General features: G+C 52.1%; 1 protein-coding gene across 1 annotated transcript in view; it reads left to right on the top strand.

Moving 5' to 3' along the window:
- Positions 1 to 469: 469 nt before the first annotated feature.
- Positions 470 to 17,875, top strand: part of RGS9 (regulator of G protein signaling 9) — a 61,957-nt gene continuing 44,551 nt past the window's right edge. Inside the window, exons 1-5 of the mRNA XM_069481646.1 lie at positions 470 to 706; positions 12,084 to 12,180; positions 16,109 to 16,159; positions 17,331 to 17,437; positions 17,793 to 17,844. Coding sequence (XP_069337747.1) covers positions 650 to 706; positions 12,084 to 12,180; positions 16,109 to 16,159; positions 17,331 to 17,437; positions 17,793 to 17,844 — 364 coding nt within the window. The 5' untranslated portion in view covers positions 470 to 649. The remainder of the gene's footprint in view (positions 707 to 12,083; positions 12,181 to 16,108; positions 16,160 to 17,330; positions 17,438 to 17,792; positions 17,845 to 17,875) is intronic.

The following is a 17,875-nucleotide window of genomic DNA, read 5'->3' as shown; positions in this document are numbered from 1 at the left end:
ACCACTTCTGATTTTTTTTTTCTAAACATTTATTGAGGGGCAAGTACTGTGTTACCCCATTTCCCCATTCAATGATAAAGCAACCCTTCTGTGGGCTATTATGATCCCATTTTTAAATTTTTACTTGTCAGATGAGGAAATTGATTTTTAGAGATGTTAAGGAACTTGCCCAAGATTGCCAGCTTAACTAGTGGCAGCTGGCATGGGAAAGTCCGCGTTTTCCGCCGCGCTTTGTTAGGGAGGACTCTGTCTCACTTCTGCACAGAACTCCGCCCCAGGCTACAAGGCTCGCTCCTTGCAACAGGTCCGCCCCCTCGCGCCCCGACCTGCGCTCTCACCTGAGGCTCCACGGGGCGCGGGCGGAGCGGGACACCGCCCCCTGGTGGCGGGTGGGCGCACGCGCAGCGCATGCTAATAAGCCCGCGGCGCCGCGCGCCCATTGGCTGGCGCGGGTTCCAGCTGCCGCCCGAGTCCGCGGGCGCCCAGGGAGAGTCGAGGGGCCCCCGGCGGCAGCCCGCGCCCTGCCCTGCCCGCTCCGCCGCCTCCCTGCCGACGCCCGGCCCGCCCTGGAGCGCTGACACTTGCACTTGGGGGCGCTTGCTCTCCCCTCGCAGCAGTGCTCTGGTTGTGAATTCATCCGGGGTCCAGGATGACAATCCGACACCAAGGCCAGCAGTACAGGCCGAGGATGGCATTTCTGCAGAAGGTAACCCTGGTCCCCACCTGGGCCCTGGGGGTGGGCGGGGAGCCAGGTCTGGGAAGTGCGGAGGAAATGCTGGGCAGGGGTGGAGGGCGTCGCTGTGGTCGGTTTGTGCTGCTTGATCTTATTAATTGACTAATTTGCTGTGTGTGTCGGTTTTTGAAGACTGTACTAATTAGGTTTCCATGTCACCTGTTTATAGCGGGGACTCGGAGGCCAGCGCTGATGGTCTGCTGCAGGGTGAAAACAACCTGTTACTCGGGAGTGGAGGGTGCCAGAAGGCAGTTCAGCCCAGGCTGTGTCAGATTTGAGACAGCCTGCTGATATTGTTAGAAGACACCCAGATGTTTCATTAACATTTTTTGCCATTTATTCGGATCCCAAACTGCACTATTTAAAAATGTGTGTGCGTGTGTACACCTATACCATGAAAAGGTGTGTTTTTGCAGGATAAAGGGCCACCCGGTTTACAATGCCCTGAGACCCCTCTTTTGAGCGTGTGTATCTGTGCGTCTCCCTCTCTGTGCTGGAGGCAGAGGTCGGAACCTGTTCCCGTCTGTTGCAGATGCTTTCTCAGACCCAGTGACCAGGCACAGGGTGTCCATCCTGGATGGGCATGTGGGAGGCGGAATGCACTCGTCTGGCTGTGTGTCTGGGGACAAAGTGGTTCATTTTGTTCTGAGCTTCTGAGATAACCAGTGTCAGAAGAGATTTATGGAGGATTAGGTCCCAGGTCGCTTGTTTGCCCTTCCTCCCATCCATGGCCACTTTCCACAGCGCAGTGTCCATCCTCTTAGGCTTATCTCATTGAGGAGAATTAGCTGAGTGTTTGTGACAAGCTGGGCCCTCCCCTGAGCCCATGGAGCTCAGTAAATTGGTGACCAACTGTCCTGATCTGCCCAGGACTTTCAAGCTAAAACCTGGACAGTCCCGGGCACACTGGGACCACGGTTGGTCACACTCAGTCCACCTATTTCGAGAAGCTTGAGTGCATATTCCAGGTGGTGGAAGTGTGAGGATCATTTGTAAAACAGAGAGGCTGAATGTTGTCTAACTCAGAAAAAGCGCTGAGAGCCTATATGGCAGATACTAGTTCCTAAAAGGGGAAGAAACCACTCAAGTCTGGTATCTGAAAGCCTTAAATCACCTTCCAGGATTGATCCCAGGATTGCCTTCTTCTCCCAGGCAGGACGGCTCTGGCTCAGAGGCTGGGAGTGTGATTGTCTGGAGATGTGCACTTTGTTGATTGAATCTCTAGCATTCTTTGCCACCATGACTGTAATCTGGCAAATTCTCCTCTCTTTACCTTGGCCTTCTGCCTGGTGCTGTGGTCTCCAGCCTCCCACCTCCTCTAGTCCGGCCCCCCCCTTCACCCCAACCTTTCCTCCTCCACCCCAATCTTCCCTCCTCCACCCCAGCCCCCCTTCCTCCACCCCAATCTTCCCTCCTCCACCCCAGCCCCCCTTCCTCCACCCCAATCTTCCCTCCTCCACCCCAGCCCCCCTCCTCCACCCCAACCTTCCCTCCATCCCAGCCCCCCTCCTCCACCCCAGCCCCTCTCCTCCATCCCAACCTTCCCTGCTCCACCCCAGTCCCCCTCCTCCACCCAACCTTCCCTCCTCCACCCCAGTGCCCCTCCTCTGCCCCAGCCTCCCCTTATCCTCCCATGACATCCTTCATACACTGGTTTTCTTTCTCAAACTAACTGTGACCTCCTCGACCTGAAGCCCTCCATTGTCTTCCCACATTCACAGGATAAAGTCCACCTCCTCAGCCTGGCCACCCAGGGTCCTGCTGTGGCCCATCTCTCTGGCTTTCCCTTCTACCTGTCTTCCACACCCGCCCTCCAGGAAACAGAACAAAGCAGCCACAGGCACTCAGGACTTCCTCACCTTTCTAGGAAGCCCACACCCTTCCATGCCTCAGGTTCCCTCTTGGGAAAGTCCTTTCTCCCCTTCTCCCCTGCCAATCGCCCATGCCCAGTTCAACCGCTGCTCCTTGGTGAAGCCCGGTTCTCCCGTCCCCTGAGCTGAACGACTTCCTCCTTATGCCCAGCAGACTCTGCCCTGACCTCTAGCATCACTCTGTCCCTTTGCCTCATGCCGGCAAGGGCCCTGTCCATGTACTCCCAGGTCCTTGATCATGTCACAGAGCTCCTTAGAGCTGGCGATAAAATAAAGATCAGCAGAGCGGGTCTCAAGAGCTGATGCCAAGGATCCTTAATGAGGACCCAGTGGCACGAGATATCCAGCCTTCTGGAGAAGGGCCCAGACCAAAGGAATGTGGACCAGGGTGCCTCGGTCATTCAGTGTGGACTCAGTGCGCAGGGGGCTTACGTGCATTATCTCATCTGCTCCAGAAGCCAGCAGTTATGATCACCATTTACAGAGAATGAAACTGAGACTCAGAGAGGTTAAGCGACTTGCCAGTCACACAGCCACTAAGTGGTGAAACCAGGAAAAAATACAAGAGTGGCCATCTTCTGTTATCAAGTGCGATACAAGGCTATGAACTTCCCCACAACGTGGGGCAGAGCATGGGGGCTGTGGAAGGCCTGGCTGCATGGGCTTGGGGACACAGAGCTGAGGACTGAAGGGTACACAGGGGAGTCCAGGCAGGGAGGAAGGGAAAGGTGTTCCAGGCAGAGGAACAGCATGTGCTGAGGCACTGAGGCGTGGGAAACCTGGTGGGTTTGAGGACATGTTGTTCTGCAATGGATGGAATTTGAAGTACAAGGGAGAGGGAGGCTGGAAAGGTAGGCTGAGATAGAGGGGATCCTCAGGCACCTTTGGAACTTTTTGAAGGTGGCTTTTGTAGGGAGCCAGGACAGAATTTGGAATAGGCAAGTGATAGGGCAGATTTGCCAATTAACAAGACCACTGGTGTGAGCGAGAGGAATGGATGGGATGTTTTCCTTTCCTTGAGCTAAGACAGTTCATTCAGGGTCCTGTGCCCCCTGCTGCTCCAGCCACTTGGGAAACGGCAGTTTCTCACGGGGCCAGGGAGAGTGATGCTGGTTAGAAGGGCTCTTCCTTCTCCTGGGGTGGCTTTCACGCCCATGCCTCCGTCTCAGGCTTGCTGCAGCCCGGGCGAGCATGTCCACCCACCTCTGATGCCTGGGCTTGCTCCAGATGTGGCGGGAGGCGGTGGAGGGCCCGCCTGTCCATGGCTTTGCTAGGGCATTAGCTGGTGACATGCAATGGACAGGCGAGCACAGGTGGGTGGCCTCCTGTGGCTCCAGCACCCATGGGCTCTTGTTCTGATGCTGGTCCCATCCCGGCCATACCCGTTACCGCTGCCCTTGGGATTCACATGGGATGACTTTCTTGGTGCCACCTGGAGAAGCCTTCTGTTAGACAGCTTTGTTTTCCCCTGTGGCTTCTGGCATCTCTTTTTGCTTGGAAAGGAAGTGCAGAAGCAGAAATGTTGAGGACACTCGGGCAGAGCGTGGTATCTCTTGCTTGTGTTGTTCCTTCATTCAGCACACACACACAAGCGAGCACTTATGTGCTAGGCACTGCGCCAGGTGCCGGGGACACTAAGAGCTTAGAGTCTAGTGGAGAAAGGCAAATGTATAAATAAGGAGAGAAAAGGTGTTACGTAGGTTTGGCAGACATGCTTAGAGGATACATACAACACTAAGCGGGGAGTGGTCAATTTCTACCTGGGGTGCAGGGACTTGGGAATCAGGACACGGTTCACAACGGGGCTTGCAACTGAGTCGAGTGATAAAAAGTCAGTAGTTTTTGGTCAGGAGGATGGAAAGATAAATGATATTTTAGGCAAATAGAAAACAGAGACGCGTGAAATAGCATGGCGGTTTGGAGACTCCGAGGGGGGCTGCAATGGCTGGCCCCGAGTGGGCAGCAGGCGGGTTTGGAGGTGACGGACGGGGAGGCTGGTAGGTAAGCCCGGAACTGGAGGGCTTCATATAGCAGGCTGAGGAGTCTGGTGCTTTCTGTGTGTAACGAGAAGCTGTTTTAAAATCAGGGATGAATAAGATGCGTTGGTTTACATGCTAGAAAGAGGATTCCGGTGGGAGAGTGTGTGAGTACTTCTCCACTCTGGTTGTGCTTTTAAAAATATTGATATCAAGTCATGGTAGTTAGAGGCTCTGATTTACTTGGTCTGGGCGTGGGGCCCAACATTGGTCTGGGATGTGTAGCCGGGATGGAGGCCCCTGGGGACATTCAGCAATGTCTGGATGCATTTTGGGACATCACAACTGGGGGTGCTCCTGGCACCAGAAATGATGCTAAATGTCTAGCAATGCACAAGAGAGCCCCCCGCCTCCCCCAAATAATGATCCCGCTCCAAATGCCGACGGGGCAGCGTTGGGACCCCTGGGCTGGAGGGCACACTGGAGGCTGGAGACAGATGCCAGTTAAAAGGCAGAAACTGGTAGTCTAGGAGGGAGGTTAGAAGACGGTCCACTGAGGCAGGATTTAGTGGGCAGATAAGAGACGTGTTGCGAACAAAAGCAGAATCAGCAGAAGTTGGCCACATCTTGGCTGGGGTCATCTGGAATGCTTCCTGGGCTTCTGACCAGGAGGGGAAGAGCAGGTTTTGGGGAACGAACACCGAGTACTGGTTAAGGCCTGGCGCTCTCGAGTGTCTGAGCATCTGGGGGACGGTGGGGCGAGTCCGCGGGAGGCTGACTGGACCCTGTGTGGCCAGGCTTGTTAGCAGTTGCACGGTCTCCTCTGTCAGAAAAGCAGCCCTGTGGTTCTGGGTCACTTTCCCTGTCTTTGTACAGAAAAGTACTGATTATTACTGTCCCCCTGGGAGCCTTCCCCAGAGCTTAAAGGAAAATTCCAGCCCGAAGATTTTCCACAGTGAGTGACAGCTCCTTAATGCTGGGAGTGGCGTGGGCATGGTAGGTGGGATGTCGAAGACATCAAAGCCATCGTTTCTGATCCCTGGGATGTGGGGCCCCTGGCACGCCCACAGTCATGCCTTGGCACACTGGCATCTGAGGGAGGAAGGGTGGGCTGACACCCCGACCCTATGGTCCCCAGCATGGAGGAGCAGGGTCCAGTGGTGGCCAGCTCTGCGGCATGAACTTGTTGCCTGGGAATGAGGTGGGGCTGACGCTTCATCTTGGGAGGAGCCGGGAAGCTGGGGCGTTGGTGTCAGGGTGGGGATGGCCGGGGCTCTCCCTCGTCTCCAGGGGGACACCCACGGGGCACGAGGAGGATGCGAGAGCCTGCAGCAGTTTGGAGCAGAAAGGCAAGGACTTCTCGCTCTCTGGAGAACTTGGGAAACCAGATTCTCTCCGCTCTGGGATGGGGAAGGCTGTGTCTGATTGAGGGCAGAGCACAGGATCTGTGCCGGTTTGCTGGGGCTGCCAGCGCGAAACAGCACAGACCGAGTGGCTTGAGCAACAGAAATTTCTTTTCTCACAATTCTGGGGGCTAGAAGTCTGGGATCAAGGTGTGGCAGGGGTAGTTTCTTCTGAGGTCTCTCTCCTGGGCTTGTAGGTGGCCATCTTCTCTCTGTGTCCTCATGTCACCGTCCCTCTGTACCCATCCATGTCCTAATTGCTTCTCATAAAGATACCAGTCATATGGGACTACAGTCCACCCATGTGACCTCATTTTACCCCACTTACCCCTTTAAAGGCCTTGTCTCTAAAAACAGTCACATTCTGAGGTGTGGGAGTTAGGACTTCAACGTATGGATTTGTGGGGAGTGGGCACAGTTCAGCCCGTAGAGCTGGAGTCTTGTTGTTGCCTTGTGAGGTGACAGAGGAGAAGCCTCAGAGGACTTTAAAGGGGAAAGGCCTAAGGACAATTGATTGGAATCCCAATCGGCTGAACTTTCTCAAAGTGTTCCCAGGGCAGGGCGTGGTGATGGTGGTGCATGCCTGTAGTCCAGCAACATGGGAGGCTGAGGCAGGAGGATAGCCTGAGCCCAGGAGTTTGAGGCTGCAACGAGCTATGATTGTGCCACTGCACTCCAGCCTGGGCGACAGAGCGAGACCCTGTCTCTAAAAGAAAAGTTCCCGAGGTCCATGTGACGTGATGTTCTGTCCTCCCACCCAGCCTTTCCTTTCTGTGAAGGGTGACGCACCTGCTAGAAAGAAATCTAACTCCCTTCATTGTGTTTTTAAAATAACTCTCATTATCCTCCTCTGAAGGTTATTTTCAAACCCTTTATAGCTAGATTGTTTTTTAATACAAAGACAAGGAATCAAATCTGCCAACTTTCTATCCAAGAAACTCAGGTTTCTAACTTTTAAAGTAGGATTATATTTCTTCTCCAATATGGGGGCCCCCTGTTTCCATGAAATGCTGTTGTTTCATCTAATAAAAAATTTTGAAGGAGACTGGATGTGGTGGCTCACGCCTGTAATCCTAGCACTTTTCGAGACCAAGGCGGGAGGATTGCTTGAGGCCAGGAGTTCCAGACCAGCCTGGGCAATATAGTGAGATCCTGTCTGTACGAAAATACAAACATTAGCCGGGCATGATGATATGTGCTTGTAGTTCCAGCTACTCGGGAGGCTGAGGCAGGAGGATATCTCTAGCTCAGGAGTTGGAGGTTGCTGTGAGCTATGAGGGCACCACTGCACTCCAGCCTGGGCAACACAGTGAGACCCTGTCTCAAAAAAAAATTTTTTTTTTTGGAATGAATGCAGCGTTTCATCTGGCAGCTAATGTGGGAAAGGGGAGTCTTGGGCCCTAACATCAGAAAATCAGGCACTTCTTAGGGTACCATATATATGAAAGGCTCATGATTTGTTGACAACTCTGGAAAGAGCTTGTCCATGGCTCCTGGGTCCCCTGGCCATCCGTAAGAGCAATGGGGCCACCTCCCAGCCCCCTGCCTCAACACTCTCCTGGGGTTGTCTCTTTGCTCTCCTCTCTGCTGCTGCCCCATGGCTGACCCAGTGACCTGAGACGCTGCCAGGTCCTGCCACTGCAGAAGGCCAAGGACTGCAGGTCCGAATGGAGCCTTCATGGATGTTTTCTGTTCCAAAGCTATTCTGTGAGCCGAGAAAGCATGCATGCTGAGGAAGCTCACAGGCAGTCTTGCATAGCAAGTACCTGGTGCCTCCTGGGTCTCGCACGCTGGCTGGGCCACTGGCACTGTGCCCGGAGCAGCCTCGACCGTGCACCCGATCTCAGCCCGTTTCTCGAGATGTGGTCCAGCTGTAAATGCTGGTTTAGCAGCAAAGATTGAAAGAGGGAATCCCACCCCTCAGTGTTGAATCAGGACATTGTTCCACATTCCTTGGGAAGGTGGGATCCTTCCAGCTTCTGGAGCAGGCTGCCTGGGTGGGAGGTGGTGGGTTGAACTTTTCCAGTTCAGGGCTCCCTTGAATGATCCTTCACCTCCAGAGAAGCTGGGTCAATCTCTCTCTTTAAAAAAAAAAAATTATTGTGATAAGAACATTCAACATGAGATCTACCCTTTGAACGAAACTTTAAGTGCACAATACAGTATTGGTAACTTTAGGCACAATATTGTACAGCAGATCTCTAGAACACATTCATCCTGCTTAACTGAAACTTTATACCCATTGATTAGCAACTCCCCATTGCCCCTTCCCCGCCAAACCCTGGCAACCACCATTCTGCTCTTTGATTCTATGAATTTGCCTATTTTAGATATTTCATGTATGTGAAATGTGGCTTATTTCACTCAGCATGATATCCCCCAGGTTCATCCACGTTGTTGCAGATGGCAGAATTTCCTTCTTTTTAAGAGCCAAAGAATATTCCATTGTATACATACACCACATTTTCTTAATCTATGCTTCTATGGACAGACACTTAGGTTGTTTCTACAACTTGGCTAATGAAAGTAGTGCTGCAATCAGCACGGGGGTGCGTGGCTCTCTTCCAGATCCTGATTTCGACTCTTCTGGATATATACCCAGAGGTGGGATTGTTGGATCATACGGTAGTTCTATTTTTAATTTTTTTGATGAACATCCATACTGTTTTCTGTAGTGGTGCACCATCTTGCATTTCTGCCAACAGTGCACAAGGGTTCCAATTTCAACTCTTCACTTTCCTGCACCGAGAAGCTTGGGTCCTTCTCACACCACCCCTCCCTTGGAGTGCAGCCTGGTCCCCACCACCTGGGGAAATCCTGCTCACCCTTTGTGCACCCTCTTGGGATCATCTCCGCCAGGCTGCAGCTGCTAGTTCGTAAACACTTTGTGCACAGCACAGTGCTAAGTGCTTTATCTCCTTAATCTCGTTTAGTCTCCACAACATCCCTGCGATGATGTAGATATTTTGATCTCTATTTTACAGAGAAATGAGCCTTAGTGAAATTTAGCAATACACCTAAGGTCTTTAGCTTCTAAATTGGAGAAGGGATTTGAATTGAGCTTTCTCTTCACCCAGATCCCTAGCTTTTATATTAGTGAACATTTTAAAAAAATTTCAGCATATTATGGGGGTACAAAAGTTTAGGTTTCATATATTGCCTTTGCTCCTGCCCTCGAATCAGAGCTTCAAGCATGTCCATCCCCTAGATGGTGCACATCGCACTCATTATGTATGTACCCAACTCTCCGAGGACTGGGAAGATGTCTTTTACGTTGTAGAATCCTTGCAGGGCTGGGCATTTGATGCGTGCTCAATAAATGTCTGTATTTGTTCCATTCATCGAACTGGATTTCTATTCCTAGGCATCTAAACACAGCCCTGCATGCAAAATTACAAAAATGCATTAATTGTATGAATGCTAATCATTAATATAATGATTCTAACCGTAACAACTAACGTGTCTCTCCTTATAAAGCATATGTCTTTATGCTTATAAATCTTTATGCATATATAACCTATATCTCTCCTTGTAGAACATTTTGACACAATCACTTAATTAGATTCTAAGAGATTACAAAACCATATCAATTAGTAGGGCACACACCATCATGGTCCCCATTTTATGGTAGCAGAAGGAGATTCAGAGGGCTTGAGTGGCCAAGATCCTACAGTTAGTAGAGAATGAAAATCTTGTGGAGGCTGTGAGTACTCTGGGTTCTTTTTCTTTGGACCACGAGCACCTTCAAATTGTAAAAGGACTTTGTAAATTGCAATGGGCCATACAGTATTGGGGGATGTTGTTTTATTAAATGACAGGAGAATAATGATGGTGTAGCCAAGGTAGTTACGCGGAGGAGAGGCAGGAACAGCAGTGAGCCACTTTACTCCGGGTAATGGCTGGAACGTGGACAGGCTGGATTGGAGGCGCAGCCCTCCCTGTGGTGTGTCCAGCTGCACACGGCGGCCTGGGCCTCAGGAGAGAGCTCTGGGCCGATGAAGGCAGGAAAGGGCTTTGTTCTACCTGCTGGTTCATGTTCTGGGCTTCTGTTCCTGCGGCTCTTCAGCCTGGAGTACCCTCACCCACCCTCCTCTACCCTCTCCACTGCCTAATTCCCACTCAGGTTCGTAACATTCACTTCAGGAGTCCTGCCCCCCTGACAGGCACATTGTGTTCACCCGACACCGTGATATGACACATTGTCCTACAATCTCCTTGCACTAGGCAGTGAGCTCCTTGGGCTCAGGGACCACAGTGTCTTCTGTTTGGTTTCCCCGAGTTGATCATGGCTGTAACTGGTTGTTGAATGACTGACTGACTGTTGTTGACAAGCTCATCTGGGGCAGAAGGCATGGATGGTCTCCCCGTTAGTAGGGCCTTTCATGGGGAACTCGAGGTTTGAAACCTCGGCACGTGAGGTTTTGTCAATGTCAATGGCAAACACCAAACGATGAGACGAACACCTGGGTTATCTTTTGAATAGTGTCAAAGATCCAGTTTGTTTTAAAATATCTTTCAGTTGTTTTTATTTCCATTTAATTTTTTTCCAGGTGGAAAATTCTTTTTTTTTAATAATACAAATAAAAACAACTGTACATGCAATCAGGACTGTCCTGTGGAGCCCTGTCTTCCTCGGACAGTTCACTGATCCTGACTCTCTAATTCATGTTTCTGACCCTTATCTCTTCTGAATGTGGGGCAGTCATTTCCAGTCACCCGCCGACACTGTGAAAATCTCAGCAGCCCTTTGCAGTCAGCATTCCAAAGCAGAAGGCTTTTTGCAGGTGCTCCTTGTTTTTTATTTTCTGCTTTGGCAACTGGCAACTCTGGTCATAGAAGTCACAAACTTCGGCATTGTTCTGTGCCACCCTCACTGAACTACCCAGTCACTTGCAAGTTCAGGTAAATTTTGCTCTTCTAGGGCTCTGAAGGCCATGCCTTCTTACCATCTTCCTGGCCACTGCCTTCGTTTATTTATTAATTCATGCACCAGCTGTTTATTGATTTCCGCCTACGTGCCAGGCTCTTTCCCAGGACCTGGGAATACGACAGCGAACCACAGACAAAAGACCTGCCCTCTAAGAGCTTGCTTTGTAGGAGCAAGGGGAGATGCACAATAAACTATTTAATATATAGGGAAACTATTTTGTGCGCTAGAAGGTGAGTGCTCTAGAAAAAGTGAGCAGGGGGTCAGGAGTGCAACGGGTGGACTTCAGGTTGCAGCTTTAAGCAGGATGGTTGGGGGGGTGGTGCTCCCTGGACTGTCAGGAGGAGGTGAGCCATGGAGATCTCTTGTGAGGATGAGTCCAGACAGAGGGAACAGCCAGAGCAAAGGCCCTGGGGCAGGCTGGGAGCACACTTGCCTCGGTTGGGGGAAGCAAGGTGGCGAGTGTGGCTGGATCAGAGGGGGCCACTGGGGAGTGGTAGGAGAAAAGTCAGAGGGGAAGGAGGGCTCAACCAAAGTAGGGTACTTTATCAGTTACTCTGAGTGAAATGGCCACGCAGAGGAGTGGTATGTTAATATTATAAAATAACGGAAAGCCTCCTCCGGCTGCTGTGCTGAGAATACATGAAGGGAGAAGCCCTCTCCTTTCTTCTTGGGATGTTGCAATAACTGTGAATGGATCACCCCACTGCTTTTCCTACCTCCGAACTCCTCTCCAGGAATAGCCACCGGAAAATCCACCCTCCAGGAATGGCTTTCACGGCCCATTGTAGTCTGGCGCCCACCTGCTGTTCCAGCTTCCTCTCCCACTGTTTTCTGTCCCTCCCATGCCTTTGCTCCTGTTATTCTCTCACTTTCTGTCTGGCACAATCCTTTCTTATTAAGCCCCATTTTCCCTTAAAAGCCTCCCCAAAATCTCCCAATGAGAAGGAATCTCTCAGAGCTCCCCCCCCACCCCCCGGAGGGTGTCCGTGTCCACGGGGCACGTTCTGTTCTGGTTGCACGGTGGTAAGTCCCGGCCCCTCGGGCTCCTCCTAGGTCAGGAGCCCCTGCGCCCACCTTTGTGCCTTTGGATGCCTCGCAGCGAGGCGGAGAGGCCTCACTTAGCTTCTGAGATAGTTCCCGTCAGCCAGCTTTTCCCGCTCTGTCTTGCAGATTGAAGCGCTCGTGAAGGACATGCAGAACCCGGACACGGGGGTCCGAATGCAGAACCAGAGGGTCCTGGTCACCAGCGTCCCTCACGCCATGACAGGTGACGTATCTCGTGGCTTAGCCTTGGCCTGGAGCAGACACCACAAAGGGGGCTGGCACACTTCGGCCCACAGCCTGTGTTTGCAGATGAGGTTTTATCGGAACACATCCACGACCACTCGTTTACGTGTCGTCCATGGCGGCTTCTACACCATAATGGCAGAGTTACACTGTATAGCTGTGCAGAGACTGTCGTATGGCCCACAAAGCTGAAATATGTACCGTTTAGCCCTTTACAGAGTAAGTTTGCTGATTCCTGGACTACACTCTTCTCCTGATGAAGGGATCAGAAAGGAGGAGAAAAGGACTATGGGTCACTTCTTGTAGCTATTCCTCTCAGGAGGTCACTTTAGAAATCTTCACTGTTGTTTTCTGTTTGCTTGTTTTGTTTGTTGTGCTTTAATGAAATCAGGTAGCAGAAAAAAACTTGTTTGGCAGAAAAAGTTGGCCTTTGTTTGCTCTACCTCTCCCTACCTTCTATTTCACATTGGGGCCTCCTTAACCACCGGAGGGGATGGCGCCACTGCCTCCTGTCCGTGCTGGGGCAGAGTGTCTGCAGAGCACAGGAGGGGCTGGATGACAAAGAGGAATGCATTTTGGTTGATGTGTTTTGCTTGTTTTATGACCTTGGTTATGCAGAAAGAGTATGCTTTGTACCAAGGCGTATCGCCTGCAGAAGCTGACAGCTTCCAAAGCACAAGCCAGGGCCTCACCACTGCGCCGTGCTTGTTGTGAGCCTCCCTCCATACCCCATCCCACCCTGTTCATTTTTCTCTCAGAGTGCCCTAGTCTTTGCAGAGACGAGCTGGCCCACCTGCCTCCCCTTCCCCTTTCTGACTGCTTGCAAGAGAGGGAGCCCCACCAGCAATGTGCAGGTTTCCTTTCATGCAAGCAACGGAAGACTGACTCTGGCTTGTTGGAGCAGAAGGGGAATTAATTGGAATGCTACAGGGCAGCTCACGGAAGAAAAGGAAACACTGATGAGCCAGACCTGGGAAAAACTGGGAACTAGAGTAGCTATGGGCACCCCCAGAGCGGGACTGATAGGTAGACTTTTCAGGGTGCCTCTGCCCCTCCCATCCCTTAGGATGCAGCTGTAGCAATTCTTCCTGAAGGCATCCCTGTCCCCTGCCCCCTCCCTGCCTCTGGTTGTCGTTAATCCTGGCCTGAATTCTATACTGGACTGGAGGCCTTTCAAGGGGAGGTATCTGATCTTGCTTATCTGGGTAACCCCAATGCTTAACATAGCTGTGTTCATAGGGATGGGTAATAAAAATTTATCAAATGTACACATCAGTTCTAGTCTAGCGTAGTGCAAAGAACATTAGATTGAATTCTTCAGGTGCCTGTTTCTTTCTGCTTTTCTTTTTCCTTTCTTTTCTCCTCTCCTCTCCTCTCCTCTCCTTTTCTTTTCTTTTCATTTCTTGACAGGATCTTACTCTGTCGTCTAGACTGGAGTATAGGCTTAATCACAGCTCACTGCAACCTTGAACTCCTAGGCTCAAGCGATCCTCTTGCCTCAGCCTCCCGAGTAGCTGGGATCACAAGCACACACCACCACGCCCGGCTAATTTTTCTCATTTTTTATAGAGACGGGTTTTTGCTTTGTTGCCCAGGCCAGTCTTGAACTCCTGGCTTCAAGTCATCTTCCCATCTTGACCTCCCAAAGTGCAGGGATTACAGGCGACAGCCACTGTGCTAGGCCTCAGGTGCCTTTTTCTAGCGGTGTAGCCCTATTCTCAGTTGTCTCATTTTTAAAGCAGGAATTACGATCTTTGTCTAAGAGAATGATTGAAGGAATTAAATGAGACTGTGCTGTGCCGGTGCTCAGCATGCAGCCACTGAGGACGGGTGGCCGTAGCTAGCACCTTCCCACGCCGGGCCTGTCAGCACCCACAGTAAAGTTAAGGGCTGACATGACCATCCCGTTTTTGCAGATGGGCCATGCAGAGGCAAAAAGGTGCAGCAACTTGTCCTCACGTCACTAAGCTCCTTCAGGAGTGAGCTTGGATTTGAGCCCGGAGATGTGGCTCCAGAGTCCATGTTCTTACCCGCTGTCAGTGTACGGGAGCTGCTTTCTGTCCTCGCACACGGGGTGCACTTGGTTCCTGGATTTGGGCGAGCTGCCCACCCAGCCATGTTTGCCCTTATTTCTCCTGCACGGGTGAATTCCAGCTGCTGTAGAAACAGAACACAGGGAGAAGCACTGGTTCTGCGGCGTCAGCACTGACAAAAGCAAATCGCCATCCAACGTCTTGGATGGCAGGTGACCCAGGGCTTCCTGGGGTTAAAGGTGGCTGATGTGGCAGCCTGGGCCGCCCGCCTTGCTGTCAGCACAGACCACGTGGGGCAGATGCCAGTGGCACCGTAATCTCATTTAGCCTATTTCGGGAAGCAGTCGAGAGGATGAGAAAACCCTGGGCTCCTTGGTGCAGAGAGCTGATCCGTCTGACATCTGCCGGGCCTCTCTGTCCGCACACTGCTGGGTATCATTTGAAGAGAGACAGTGTGGAAAGTCTTAGTACCCAGTCCCAGGATTTTAAGAAGGATTTTAGAGGAAGAATTCTGCCTCTGAACAGCCAAGCAGGGGTGAATGACGTTAGGAGCAACAGAAGGAGAACCCGCTGAAAGCAATACTGTGTGCATGCGGGTGCTGACAGAGACAGGGGCTGGACATTTGTGCCCAGGGTGTGGACCCGAAGGGAGGAGTTACAGGCTGTCCACACCCAGCCATAGCAGGGAGGGGGCGGGTAGGTAATTAGGCCGAGGGTGTGTGAGGGGGCTATGGGAGCCCTCCCTGTAGGGCACCAGAAGAAATGTCTAAGGAAGAAAGTATCATTTTCGACTGGCCGTAAGGATAGGTCTCAAGCCCTGAGCTTGGTCAGGGTCTCAAGCCTGCCTCGGCGTGCACTGTGGGCCGGTTCTCCTGCAGGCAGGGGCCCAGCTTGGCCTTCGGAAAGCAGGCCGAGGTTGCTAGAAAATGTGGTCATTGGCATTTAGCAAGATGGCATCTGAGTTGGGGTGCTTGGTTCAAGGGCACCTTGTCTTTCTTCTGAGACGTGCTGCCCTTCTCCTGCAAGGCACATCTCCTGCTTATGAGGTCAGAGGGCCCGGGTTGAGGAGGGGTCTCACAGCTGCCATGGGGTCCTGCAGCAGCTCTGGGCGTTTCTTGGCCCTTAGATACTCTGTATCCTTGGGGGTGGGGTGGGGGGGGTGCATGTTCTCTCCTGACCTTGGCCCTGCCTGCCTTTCCCGTGTTTTTTCACGCCAGCCTTCACTCTGTGTTGCTCTCAGGCCAGCCTCTGAGATTTGCAGGGCCTGGGCACGAGCACCAGTGGTACCCAGATTCCATCGTCCAGAGTTATAAATCAACCTATAAAGTGTTACTAAAATAGGTCCCGTCTCCTATTTAGACAGAAGTACCTTCACAATGGGATTTTCTGACTCCTCGGAGCTCTGCCTGGCGCCTAGGGCGGGGGAGAGCCAGCCCCTGCCTGCAGCCTCTGCTGCTCCTCCCAGGCCTGGCTCTGTTTTATTCCCACGTGTCCAGGTTCCAGCCAGAGCCCCACAGACAGCTGGCCTTCGGTCTGGCTTTGTTTTCAGTGTTTAGACTTAGTCTGTTTACTGTCTCGTTAATGAATGACAGTCCACACACAAATTACTGTGACGTGAAAGATAATGAGTAGAACCAGGGAAGACAGGACCGAGTGTGCAGGGGCGGTGCAGCTTAGACCTGCCGCTGGCAGAGCCTGGACGGCCCGAATCACAGGCTGCAGAGTTGGAACTGTCGGTTGGGGGTCCCTGGAGGTTTTGGGCATAAGAGGAACAAGATCACAGCTGAGCAGGGAGGACACCAGGCAAGCAACAGCGGGAGGCCTGGGGAAGTGTCAGGAGCCATGACAATGACCAAAGACTTCTCTGTTTTGCAGGAAGTGATGTTCTGCAGTGGATCGTCCAGCGGCTTTGGATCTCCAATCTGGGTGAGAGCTCGTCCCGCGCTCAGTCACCGAGGGCGGCCGAGTGTACAGCGCCACGGGAAAAACTGAATGGACGCTTAGCCTGTGTCTATGAGAAATTTACATTTTACTTGGAGTGACACGGCTGTCATGCATAAAACAACCAGAATCAAAAGCAAGGGCAGGACAACCTGGGGACAAAAGAGTTATTTTATACAAATTATTGAGGGCATGTAAATAACAGGGGTAATCGGGGAGGACCTAGTTGAGAAAGACTTCTTGGAGGGGTGCTGTGTACACCTGCTCTGGAAAGATGTGACCGATGCTTGTGAATTGGAGACGGGAGCTCTCCCTGGCCGGAGACTCACATGAGCAATGGTGTCGGATGGAGTGAGCAGGCAATGGAAGGGCACAGAGGGGAAATCGGGAGTCCTGGCTTCCACCTCCCACATGAAGAAGGAGGGCCAGGGAGGAAGTCTTCCCATGCCTTGAACGGAGGCCGAGCTCTGGGTGGGATGCGGGTTGGGTCCCTGGGAAGGGGGTCCCCGCAAGACTGGAGGGACGGGGTCCCCTCCAGAGGGTGGAGAGATACCTGCTTTTGTGGCTGCTTCTGAGACAGAACCAGGAAAATTTTCCTTTAATTGAGGCAAATTCAGAAACAAGGCCGAGGGGGTGGGAATTTAAGCACAGTGGGCAGGAGAGGAGGGACCTGGCCCTGGGGTGCAGGCAGAATTGAAGCTGGGATAGAAGTTGACAATAAGCCTGGGCCCTCCTCACTCTTTCAGTGAGAAAGTGTCTGTTGGTCCAACAGAAACATTTTCTTCCTGCTCCTGTGACCTTTCCCAGATCCACAGGGCTTAGAGAAGCTTCTCCAGGGCTTCCCCAACTGTTACCCCCACACCACCTGCGGCAGGCCACCTGTGGGACCTGTCAGCATTCGGCCTCGCTGGCTCCCGTCCAGACTTGCTGAGCCGTCGTTGCTAGGACTAGGACCAGGGAAGTCCTCCTCCTGGCACTCGCCCCGGCTGATACTTGTCCACAGCCAAGTTCAGGAGCCACTGTCCTCACTCCTCAGATGCAGTGCTGTTAGGATGGGGCAGCTCTCCCTGAGTTTGGGGTGCTGTGTGGGCATGAGGCACTGAGATTCTGCCCTTGTCCCTGCTTTGACGTCCGTGTCTGAACCGCTTCTCCCCAGAGGCACAGAACTTGGGCAACTTCATTGTCAAGTACGGCTACATTTACCCGCTGCAAGACCCCAAGAATCTCATTCTCAAGCCTGACAATAGCCTCTACCGCTTTCAGGTGGGTCCTGGCCTTGGGTGTTATTGTGGGGTTGATCTCACTTGAAAAGGAGCCAGGACAGTGGCTCACACTGGTAATCACAGGGAGGTGGGAGGATCGCTTGAGACCAGGGGTTTGAGGCTGCAGTGAGCTATGATGACACCACTGCACTCCAGCCTGGGTGACAGAGGGAGACCTCATCTCAAAAAAAAAATAAAAGGCAATTGGTTGGCTTCATATCTTCATAGATCAGGACTTCAGAAAGGGAGGAGGGGGCTAGAACAGTTTTATTTCTTTAGTTATAGGGCTGGCAGGGGGGTGGTCCATGGAGTCACAATCCAGTATTAAAGTGTGGTTTCTCTGGTTTCTTTTGCAGACGCCGTATTTCTGGCCCACCCAGCAGTGGCCGGCTGAAGATACAGATTATGGTAAATACCCGCCCGCCCCCTACCTGTGCCT

Source organism: Eulemur rufifrons, chromosome 9 (genome assembly GCF_041146395.1).
Source record: "Eulemur rufifrons isolate Redbay chromosome 9, OSU_ERuf_1, whole genome shotgun sequence".
NCBI classification, from domain to species: Eukaryota; Metazoa; Chordata; class Mammalia; order Primates; family Lemuridae; genus Eulemur; species Eulemur rufifrons.
Note: the sequence above shows the minus strand (reverse complement) of the source record. Positions and strands in the feature narration are given on the sequence as shown.